Genomic DNA, 12,839 nt, shown 5'->3' with positions numbered 1-12,839 from the left:
AAATATGAGAATGTGACAAATTGGAGGCAGATTGCTGCCATCTGGTGAACAAAATATAAATAACATGACTTGAAAACCATGTCATGCCAGTAACTGCATGGCTGTAGCCACCTACTGTGTAGTCTGATGGCTGGTTATAACCTAATTTTATGTTTTATCACAAGATATGCATAATGATATATATATATTTAGACATTATAAAACTATTATTTGTCAGAGTTTAGCATTTAAAATTGATTTGAAGTGTCAGTTTTTGCAGATAATGTCATTATGCTTACAATCAAACCTGACCATGGCGTTACAAAGAGAAGGCAGAGAATGAGCATTTTTCTACCAATTTATTTCAAACATAAAAATGCAATAACTCAAAGTAAATGCATAATAATGCCTAAATTATGAAAATTCAATTACAGTATAAAACAGAAGAAAAAAAAATGTTTAAGAAAAATAAAACATTTTGCAATTTCAAACATTCTATAGTAACAATTTATTTTGCAAATGTGTGTGTGTGTGTGTGTGTGTGTGTGTGAGTCAGTTTTTGTGGTTACACACTAGTAATTACGAAGGTATTATGCTATAAATGTGGTTTATGAGGGCACGCCTAGTGTCCTTGTAATTCAAACAGCTCAAACGGCTCAAAAAACATACTAAACAATGTTTTTTTGAAAATGTAAAAATGCCAAAAGTTTTCTGTGAGGGTTAGGTTTAGGGGTAGGGTTAGGGTTAGGGGATAGAACATATAGTTTGTACAGTATAAAAATCATTATGTCTATGGAGAGCCCTCGTAATGATAGGAGTACCAACATGTGTGTGTGTGTGTGTGTGTTTAGCATTATGACTTTTTTTTTTTTCTGTGTTATAGTCTCACCAGTTCATTTTTGTGTGTATGTAAGTGTGTTTGTGTGTGAGTAGGTGTGCATTTTTTGCACTGAGGATGTTTTAGAGTCTCACCCTGTAATTTCTGTCTTTTTATGTTTTTTTGTTTTTTTTGCATTGTGGCTGATTTATCTATTGCATTTGACAGATATAAAAAAAAATTGCTCTGTTTTTTGGTCTTTCCCATTCATTTTCAATGGTCATTCCAAATACGTTGTGTCAAAATTTGTCACTTTTTTTTTTTACAACCACTTAGACATCAAATCAAGCCCAATTTTTTTTTTTTTTTTTTTGAATGAAATGAAACCATTTTTATCAAATGAGAAAAATGTATTTCAGTCAAAAATGACCGAATACCATAGGAGGGTTAAAAAGATTAGATATTGATTAGATATTAGTACTTGTACTTATTTCTTTGCTACTAGTCACTATTCTATAGTGACCAGCTTTAACAGTAGTCACATTTTACTAGTCTAGAACTTTTGAGACCAAAGATATCCTGAACTCGATAGATATTAGTAATATTTTCCTTTCTATTTCTGCAAATGCAAATAATATGTTAAATATGTATGCAACACAGCAACACAGATGACTTCTAGTGGAAAAATTGTCATTTAATTGTAATAAACTGTAGAATTACTACAGTAAAATTTATGTTAAAGTACGGCAGCCAGGAATATACTATAATAAGGTTGTATTTGTTAGCATTGATAAATGCATTAGGTATCATGAACTAACAATGAACAATATACCTGATTCTTTAGTATGTTCAGCATGGTGTTGATGCCATGCAGGTTGGCCTCCAGTTGCTCAGTATATTGATAAGTCGATAAGGGATGCCTGGGGGGTCCTAAATCTGCTTCACTTCCAAGGTCTCCCTGGTCCTGCATCATATCCATGTCAGAGATGGGTGACAGAGGCAGACCGTTGGGCTGGACTGGATCTTGTGCTTGAACCGGGTGAGGGAGGGAGTCTAATTCCATGTAAAAAGATCAAAGATAAAATATCACTATCTTTCACAGCTCAATAAACTGGCAAAACATTCATGTGCAGTTTTGCCAAGTTTATACAATGTTTTGAATGTGTAGTTCTGATATTTAAATGCTTGTTATTTATTCCATGCCTGGTACATTGTCACAGAACCATGGACGCCTCTCAAATATCCTTGTGGAGAGTTCAGCAGTCTGCCAAAGACCCTGAAACAATAAGAAAAAAGATACAATTGATTCTGTGACCATGGCAACTACGAACCGTGTAACCATGACAACCTGTCATTGTGACTGTAAAACAAATAAGTGATCACTTAAGGTGCATCCCAAGCTGCACACTTCTGCACTATTCTATGCCATTCTGCAATGTAAATAGTGTGAGTAGTACTGTATGTTTACACTGAAAACGTAACAAAAAGAAGCGTACTATGAGTACACGGATGATGCACTTCTTCAGTCGTCAAAAGGGAGTGTGTAATGTTTAACCCCATTCACACTTAGCTCTGATCCCGGTATATTGCCGGGATCAATGCCGGGGAGCCTTCTGTGTGAACACAAGATGGAGCCGGAATGCCCGTGTTCCCGGGATCGTAACCTAGTAACATTGCCGGATCAATCCCGGGACGTGTCTGTGTGAACAAAAGTAGAGCCGATACCGTGAAAGGTGTGTCGTAGTGATGACGTATTTATCATGTGAAGGAGAAAACTGTATGTAGAAATAAAGATTCAACAATTTCATGGTGTACTGCGGTTTAAAAAACATACGGCCGCTGTCCTGAAAATATATGCTACCTATCAGAATGTGCTACCAACGCTATATCCACATCATCGTTAGTGTTTGGGATAAGGTTAGGGCTTAGTACAGCCTCACACCATATCACATTATCTGATAGTTATGTTGGTAGCACATCCTGATAGGTATTATCTGCCTGACAAGATGTGCTACCTAGGTTTTTAACACATTTCATGCTGTTGTAGTACATACCAACAGGTTCTCCCGTGCCTCCCAACATGTTCTCCCCATGTTTTAACTTTACATGTCACTGTTTTTACTGCTGGTAGCACATCCTGAGCAGGTAGCACAGACTGTCAGAACACCGTCATAAACCATTGCCATTTTCTCATTCACTGCATTGTGTGAGTCAGGATTGTTTCTGTTTTGTTTTGTTTTTTAATCCAAGTAAAGGGATTAACATTTCCATTGTAAATATCAGTTAAATTAAGAAACAATCGACTACATTTACAACATCACAAACCTGACGTGATTAAATAAATTCATTTTTCATTCAGAGCGCAGCACACCGAACTTTATTTACCCCTCATACATATGGTGTGGTTGAAGTCCGCGATGTAGAAATAATTTGGGTATTTAAGATGTTGATGATGTTTACCCAGTTTGTAAATTGTGACGGGAAAAAAAGTGCTATCTCATGCAGGGACCATTCTAAACCTGAAGTACGATCTCCATGAACATCCCATGCAAGTGAAAATATGATAGGTATAGGCTAATTAATTATACTTAAGAAACACAACCAGATACCAGATTTTTATTGACTCAACATAGCCCCAGCGCTTGCAACATTATGACAGGCCAGCTGCTTGTTCATACATTTACTGTCTCGTATGAATGTAACACATCATAAGAAAGTGTTTCACTCCCGTTCAAATGCTCCTGAGATTGCATCATTTATATGTATAAATGTTTTCCATCTGAAAGCACTAAATATTAAATGAAACAAATGACAATAGAATGCAAAGTTAACTCTTCAGTAATCAAAATACTTTTTGAATGTAACTGTATTCTGATTACCAACTATTTAAATTGTAACTGTAGTGGAATACAGCTACTAATATTTTGTATTTTAAATATGTAATCCCGTTACATGTATTCTGTTATTAGTATCCTATAAGCAGTGACGCTACTAACTTAACTACATGTTTCAGTAACGTCACAGTAGCTCAGCTATTTTCACAACTACATTTTCCAGCAAGTAGCACTGTAACATTACAAAATGCTACATTTGCCACATTGTATTGTGAACGCAGCAATGAAGTAGAGGAAGTAATCAAATGTGCACACATGAATAATGTTTGTGCGTGTTTGGATTAATGAACTCACTTTGAACTTGCTGGCCTTGTTTCCTGCAGTGCTGGAGAATGTAATCTGCAGATCCTGTGGGAAGTCCAGAGTCAATATTCGACCCCCTTCTTTCAGTTTGAGCACCACGGCCTCCTGGCACTCCAGAAACAGAAGCACCTGCCTGGGTTCCACACTCAGAGCTATTCTCACCCAAGCACCACCTGTGAACGGACTTCCACCTGGAATCTTCACCACCTGTGGTCGTAGGCCGTCCACTGACCTGAACTCCAGCTGCAGCCAGTCTTCACGGCTGTTAGAGGTGAGCTCCAGCAGGGGGCGTCCATCTCGTTGCAGATCAGATGGGGAGGTGAAGGAGATCAGGGTGGCTTCCGAGACTCTGCTCTGTCGGCCCACCAGGTGCAAACCCAGTACACCCTGTGAGGTGGATAGAAAGTACCGCGATAAATCCGGTGGAAGTGTGAGATGAGGCACGCTGGATCGGAACCGCCAGGCTGGTGTTCCTGCGTCACGACCTTTGGCCTTGGAAACCCCTCGACGAGAGTGAGCAACGTTAAGAGCCTCCAAGAGATTGATTACTGAGGAGAGGAGAATGAAAAATAGCATGACATCAGCAAGGACATCATTAATATTATGATATAACACAATGGCCATTGCTATGTGGTTGATAAGGTGTTCTGAGCGTCTTTAGCATTGCTAGCTGGTTGCTTACGTAGCCAAGTCAAAGATCTACCCCAAAGTCAGAATGAACAGTGTAGTCTGATTTCCGAACGAATGACTCTTATGAGACGGTTCTTTTGAATGTACAGCATGAAACAGACAGCATGAACCATGTAGTCTGATTCCTGAATGAATGACTCTTATGAGACGGTTCTTTTGAATCAACAGCATGAAACAGACAGCATGAACCGTGTAGTCTGATTTCCGAACGCATGACTCTTATGAGACGGTTCTTTTAAATGTACAGCATGCAACAGACAGCATGAACCATGTAGTCTGATTCCTGAATGAATGACTCTTATGAGACGGTTCTTTTGAATGTACAGCATGCAACAGACAGCATGAACCATGTAGTCTGATTCCTGAATGAATGACTCTTATGAGATGGTTCTTTTGAATCAACAGCATGAAACAGACAGCATGAACTGTGTAGTCTGATTCCTGAATGAATGACTCTTATGAGATGGTTCTTTTAAATGTACAGCATGCAACAGACAGCATGAACAGTATAGTCCGAATCATGAACATATGACTCTTATGAGCCAGTTCTTTTGAATCTACAATTAGTTTGATGAATATATCTGATATTTTTTCAACCAAAATCACTACGCCAATGTATTTGCTTTCAAACAAATCAACCAGTTACAGTACAAAACTAAGACTCCTTGACAGTTTATAATCATGTAATAAAGCTAAGTGTGGGGAAAAACCTTGCAGAGCAATTATGGTGAGTGAGCAAAATACTCTTAATGACTTCCTTTTCCTTGTGAGACTTTCTGCTTTACAGTTACTAACCTCCCTGAGGACAAATCAACTCTACACACACCCCAACATACTCAATGTGTATCTCAGGTATTTCAGTGTGAAATCAAACAGAAAAGATAAGAGACAAGAACTCATATGGGCAGATAAAGACAGACAGACAGAGAAAGACAAAGGATATATAAAGTGGCGGACGTCCTTTGAAAGTCTAAAAACCCCAGCAGGCAAACAGAAATGTACCTGCACTGGACAGAAACCATCAGACTGAGACAAACTATGAGACTGATAACAGACAAAGTTGAGAAAGACTGACATCTGTGCATGTGTGTTTGGGTTTACTTATACTTTGGGGACAAAATTATCCCCACATCTAAATCTGATAAAACCTCCCTTTGGGGACCACCTCAAGGTATAAATGATTTATTGAATAAATAATGTTGTTCTTTTATTATTCTAAAAACAGAAAATGTTAGGAGTAGGGTTAAGGTTTGGGTTAGTCTGAAAAAAAGGCTAAACCCAGCCAGATGGTTTAAGCTAGTCTTTCAGTGTGTCCAGGGTGAAGGTGCCCAAAACCCCTTTCAAACCATGCCATCTGATCAACCTGACCAGGCTGGGTGACCAGCTAAGACCAGCCAACCAGCTTAGGCTGGTTTTGACTTTTTTTCAGCAGGACTGTATGTTTTTTGGGGACAAATGCTGAAAAATGTCCCCAGAAATGATCTAAATCTGGGAGACAAAAGTCATTTCTGAGATCCGCCTAAAAGTAAAATGATTCATAAAAATTGCTCTAAGAACAATTAAATCAAAAGCCACTAATTAGATAGCTGTGCATTAATTAGGTAGTTGACAAATATTCAACATAAAATTTATATATAGGACTATTTAAAAGGTTTATTTATAAAGTAAAATTTAAGGTGTTGTCCATTTCCAACCTGATCTCACAAAATATTTTACATATTTTACGAGTTGGCTATTTCGTACCATTTCGTTCGTATGATGCCTTGGGCGAAACCCGCTTCAACACACCCCCAAAATTGTTGATGGGGGGTGGTGGTGGTTGAATGGTGCCTTGGCCAAAACCCGCTTCAACACGCCCCCAAAGTTGTTGACGGGGTGGGGGGGGGGGGTCTGTGTGGGTGCCACGTAACGCTCCCCCGCAAGATGCTGCCACCCCCCGCAAGATGTCGCCCTAGGCAAATGCACATGTTGCCCATGCCTAAATCCGCTACTGCATTCATGCATTTTCTACAAAGATATTGATGTAATGATATAAAAATTGTCAAGTGGTGTAACTATCAGGTAAAAGGCATTAAAATACTTTCCTTGCACCTCGAAGACAGTGAGTGTACACAATTTAACCCTTTAAGCTCAAATGGGCCAGCGAGAAAAAACAAAAGATCGTCAAAATATTAATAACTACAGTCTTGACTAACACAATATAGGTATCGTTTGAAAGCTTAGAAGCTCTACTTTACAATGCATACAGGCATTATCACCAAAACTGAACAAGTGCTTTGAAATTTGCAGACAAATCAGAAGTGTTCCGTTTTGATCATTAAAAAAAATTGCACTGTACATATACAGCATATGTACACAAAAACATCAAACTCATCAAATAGCCATGTGTCATATGTTGTTGGAATGCTTTCAAAGAGTAGAATACAACCAGCCTATATGTTTTACTCAGAGACAAAAATGTAACGAGTATTAGCTAATTATATGGATTTGACAATTATGTTGGTGTTGCTTAGATGCAGTATTTCACTTATAACATCAAGAAAAATAAACAGAACATACAATATAACATATCATAACTTACAGGAAGTGATTATCTTTCAAACAAGCACACACACAAGGTAATCAGATGCAGAAATCATTTGATAATCAACACGAAGCACAATGTTACATATGGCCACCAGGAGATGGCACCATGTAAATGACACAGACTCAATGATGACTCAAATGGCACAGAATGAAACTTATTCTGTGAAATCTCATTACTAAAATGTAATGCAAACCTTTAGTCATTGTTATATTTGCATGTGTAATTAGTTCTTATGTACAATTATTATGTTTTATTTGTTTGGAGAGGCTTCTGGAAACATCGAGACGTTTTTAGACACTGATAAATTATTTTTGTAATGCTATAACTTTTGATTGCTTTGTCATATCAACACAACAATGTTCTCAGTTACAGTTGACATGATTGGGAACAAAATAAAAGTTTTTCAGAGCCACCCTATTTACACCCAGAGATATATAATGTCAAATAAGCAAAATAAGAAAAAAAGTTTTGTCTCAAGATTTTTGGTGATTTTCAGCAGTTTCTTAGGGTCTCTTGAAAAGTTTTCTTTACAATGATACCAATCACTTGACCCTCCTCCTTTTTTTTTTGTCAAGCTATAAGCCTTTAATTTTGTGCAAGCCAGTGTAACAGGACATTTTTAAAACATATATAAATATATATATATATATATATATATATATATATATATATATATATATATATATATATACAGTACTGTGCAAAAGTCTTAGGCACTTAAGATGTTTCACAAAAACATTTGGCTTAAAATGATTATTTATATCTTCAGTTTTAGTGTGTCAATAGGAAAAATACATTTTAGACTCCCAAACATTTCTTTTGCAAATAGAAAAAATTAGAATAGAAGAACAGGGAGTAACAGATGTCATGGCCCCCACAAAGCCCCCCACTGAACATCGTGTCAGTCTGAGATTACATAAAGAGACAGACGCAATTGAGACAGTCTAAATAGATAGAAGAACTGTGGTGAATTCTCCAAGAAGCTTGGAACATCCTATCTGCCAACAACCAAGAAAAACTGTGTCCAGGTGTACCTAGGAGAATTGGGGCTGTTTTAAAGGCAAAGGTGGTCACACCGAATATTGATTTAGCTTTTTTGTGTTTACTGGACTTTGTATGATATTAAGTGATAAATGAAGACATCCTCACTATGCAACATTTTTCACAAGTGCCTAAAACTTTTGCACAGTACTGTATATATATATATATATATATATATATATATATATATATATATATATATATATATATATATATATATATACAAACACTCACACACACACACACACAAAGTCATAAGGTTCTAAAATGGTCTTCTCTATTTAATTAAAAAATGTTTTTTTTTTTTGTTTGTTTTTTTGGTCACATGACAAAAGAATGGTTACATCACATGACTTTAAATTGATGGACTTTGAAAAGGTTTTTTTAAATATTAATTAATATTTTAAAACAAAACAGTATCACTGCTAATTTTAGAAATAAAATATTATTCCACTACTTATACTAACTTTTATTTCAAGAATTTCATCTTTAAATTAGACCTTTTTTTTAATTTTTATTTTTACTTTAAACTCAATATCAAAATGTCTTTGAACTCAGAAATTGAAAACATGTTCATCATAATAGAGGTGTGTTCAAGTAACTGCTTGGTGTGGATTGCATTTTTAATGTATTCTGGAATAGCTTAATAGATCCAGAAAATAAAATAAAAAATTAATAAATAAAAAAAAAAGAGCGACATGTCATTGACCTTTAAAAAGCCCTGCGGTGAGTAAATATATAAAACTATAAATATTCCTTATAGTTTCTCAATTACTATTCAAGTTTAGCATGTAACACTGAATGCCATGTTAATTAAACACACACACACACATGTATCACTGGCAGCGCATGAGTGATGATGACACAATGTAACAGCGGATCAATGAAACAATGTATCATGTGTTTGATTGACAGCTGCTCTCACCGTTCTCATCGCTGTGCTGAAGTTTCGCGTCCTGACGAGTGTGAACAGAATCACTAACATCCCAGAGCACAAACAAACTCAACAAGACAAGCTTTCCAATTAAAAGCCGAAGCTCCATTCTTTGATCTCTGGTTCAGTTCTTTCTCAACGCTTTCGGGAGAAAATATTAAAAAAATACTATTTTCATTATTCACAGAAAAAAAACAACAACAACTCTATTGCAAAAGCAATTTTGCATCAGGAAAAAAAAATATTAAAATGCATTAAAAAGTAAAGATTTTTAAGGATATCTCAGTGTTTGACAGCGACTCTCTAAACATGAAACATCTGGACTGTCTTTTTCTTCTCCAAACAAAACAATAGCGATTTTTTCCCCTCCCCGAGCATGAAATAAAAGCGTGTGAATGATAAATGAGCGCTGGAGACTGCAGGAGAGACCCGCTGGTGTTTGTGTTCCTCTGCTCCTCAAACCCTGATGATCCTCCTCTGGAGCCAATGGAGAACAACTTCAGACTGAAAGACCTGATTTCCGGATTTCCGGACTGGTCGAGCGCCAGAGCTCCTAAACTTTGGGAAATATACACATTTCATTAACAAATAATGCACACTTTGGCAAGACATTTAAATAACGTTCAATAAAATGACATTAACATTATTATATTATTTTTTATTGTTTTGTTATTATTAGTATTGTTATAATTATGTTTATTATGACTATTATATTTATAATCTATATTATAATAGTAAAAATACTAATAATATAAAATTTTATTATTGATATTATTGTTATAGTTTTATGCATTATTATGATTTATTATATTTGCAGTCTTTGTTGTTTTACTAGAATCTATTTGTTTTACTCAGAGACAAAAATATAGCAAGTAATAGCTAAGTATATGTCTTTGACAATTAGGTTTCTTGTGAACAGGTATTGCTAATATGCCACGTTTTCGCTTATAACTTGACGAAAAATAAACAGAACATAAAATATCACATACAAGGTGATTATATTTCAAGCTAGCCCACACAAGGTAATCGGATGCATAGATCCGATTACATATGGCCATCAAGAGATGGCGCCAAGTACATGACACAGACACAATGATGACTCAAATGGCACAGAATGAAACTAATTTTGTGAAATCTCATTACTAAAATCATGCTATGCAAACCTTTAGTCATTGTTGTGTTTGCATGTGTAATTAGTGCTTATGTACAAATATTATGTACTTAATATTATTAGTAAAAATAATGATAATATTAAATGTTATTATTGATATTATTGTTATAGTTTTATGTATTATTATTATTTATTATATTTGCAATCTTTGTTGTTTTACTAGAATCTTGTTATATAATAATAATAATAATAATAATAATAATATATATACATATACACTACCGGTCAAAAGTTTAGAGTCACTTACTCATTCTTCATTATTATTATTTTTCACATTTAAGGATAATAGTAAATTCATCAAAACTATGGAAGAACAGAAATGGGACTATAGGAATTATGTTGTGACTAAACAAAATCCAAATTAAATCAAAACTGTGTTATATTTTAGCATCTTCAAAGTAGTCACCCTTTGTCTAGAATTTGCAGACATGAACTCTTGACATTTTCTCAACCAACTTCTTGAGGTATCACCCTGAGATGCTTTTTAAACAGTATTGAAGGAGTTCTCATCTATGTTGGGCACTTATTGGCTGCTTTTCTTTATTATTTGGTCCAAGTCATCAATTTCAAAAACTACTTTTTTTTTTTTTTTATTACATTTGAGATTTATAATGAAATAAATTAATATGGTGGCACAATTATATTTTTGTCTACAAAACTCATTTCAAACATTTAAGCATACGCCTTCAGATCAAAAGATTTTTAAGATCATGAGAAACATTTCAGTCAAGTGTTTCAAAACTTTTGTACGGCAGTGTATATCATGTCCTCCCAGTGAATCTCGGCCATTTCCAGCACTGATGATACATTATCAAAAACAATGGCAGTTCCACAAAAATAAAATTATTTTCTTTTTTCTTTCCTTCTCTCTGTCTTTTTGCTCCCAACACAACTAAAAAAAAAATCCATAGAGACTTTTTGTAAATAAAAATACTACAAAATTCTGTAATTTGGGGTTTGTGTGTGGGAAGTCAGTGTTTATTTATTTATTTTGCATATTGTTTGTGATGTAAAGGTCACTTAGACCAGAAAACCTTTGTTTGTGATCTTATTGGGTCACGTAAGGACACTATTTCAGTCTCCTAATCTCTATCTGTCTTAATTACTGTGTTTCCAAGTCTAGTCTGTTAGTGTGTGTGTGTGTAAGGTATAAATTAGACTGAGACCGGAATAGTTCATATTACCACACAAGACAGCAACAAAACTACTCATGCTGTTCTACATTTTCATCAGGATCTTCAAATTAATTTCTAACTTTTTTTTTTTTTGCCTGTGACATATGAACAGAAATAACTCATACAAGCAAAGTTGGGTTAACGTAAAAATACTGTAATTAATGTTCACTCTGTAAATGCTGTACTATAATGTGTCCATTATTTATTTAGTTATTTATTTGCTAACTGGGCAATTTTATAAAATTCATTTATTAAACTCAAAAAATATTTAAGATTTATGCTTTTCAATTTCATAACAAAATTCCATAAAATTGAATTGATTAATCTTTAATAAAATAAAATAAAAAAGCTAAATATTTTAAGTTTAATGAATTTATAGTACACAAATCAAGTTGTTGGAATTTTTTTTTTTTTTTTATGAAATTGAAATGCGTAAATCTTAAATATAGGCTAAAATATTTTTTGAGTGTACAAATTCTGACAGTCAAAACAGTGGGTTGATTTTTTTTTTCCTTGTTCCATTTTTGCTGTTTCGATATTTTTTTTACTGTTTAAAATGTAATGAAAAGACATTGACTAGCCAATAATACATTTAAAATAAATACAGGTATGTTGTGAAAGTTGGCTTTTTAAATTTTAATGTTTTTCCATAGACTTAAAATATTTCAGTCTATCTTTAAGATTTTAATTGTAAAAGAAATTTCCATCAAACTAAATTGACTATTCATTAACAATATTAAATTGATTAAAATTAAATATATTTAATTTTGGAAGAAAATACATTGTTATACAATTGAAACGTGTAAATCTTAAAGGGATAGTTCACCCTAAAAGGAAAATTCTTTCATCATTTACTCACCCTCATGCCATCCCAGATGTGTATGACTTTCTTTCTTCTGCCGAACACAAACAAAGATTTTTAGAAGAATATTTCAGCTCTGTAGGTCCATGCAATGCAAGTGAATGGTGACTATAACATTGAAGGTCCAAAAAGCACATAAATGCAGCATAAAAGAAAATCATACGACTCCAGTGGTTTAATCCATGTCTTTAGAAGCGATGCAATCACTTTGGGTGAGAAACAGATCAATATTTCAATCATTTTTTTTAAAATTATAAATCTCTACTTTAATTTTCAGAACATGAAAGTGGAGATTTATAGTAAAATAGGATTGAAATATTTATCTGTTTCTCACCCTCACCTATTATATCACTTCTGAAGACATGGAAGGATTACTTTTATGTTGC

The 12,839-nt window shown here is 34.4% G+C and overlaps 1 protein-coding gene across 1 annotated transcript in view; it reads right to left on the bottom strand.

Moving 5' to 3' along the window:
• The window catches only part of LOC127455822 (kielin/chordin-like protein), a 90,547-nt gene extending 80,943 nt beyond the window's left edge, over positions 1–9,604 (bottom strand). The window contains exons 1-4 of the mRNA XM_051723976.1: positions 9,237–9,604; positions 3,985–4,541; positions 2,000–2,072; positions 1,629–1,849 (exon numbers count right to left, since the gene is read on the bottom strand). Coding sequence (XP_051579936.1) covers positions 1,629–1,849; positions 2,000–2,072; positions 3,985–4,541; positions 9,237–9,354 — 969 coding nt within the window. The 5' untranslated portion in view covers positions 9,355–9,604. The remainder of the gene's footprint in view (positions 1–1,628; positions 1,850–1,999; positions 2,073–3,984; positions 4,542–9,236) is intronic.
• Positions 9,605–12,839: the final 3,235 nt, after the last annotated feature.

Source organism: Myxocyprinus asiaticus, chromosome 18 (assembly GCF_019703515.2).
Source record: "Myxocyprinus asiaticus isolate MX2 ecotype Aquarium Trade chromosome 18, UBuf_Myxa_2, whole genome shotgun sequence".
Taxonomy (NCBI): Eukaryota; Metazoa; Chordata; class Actinopteri; order Cypriniformes; family Catostomidae; genus Myxocyprinus; species Myxocyprinus asiaticus.
This window is presented reverse-complemented; position numbering and strand designations above follow the sequence as displayed.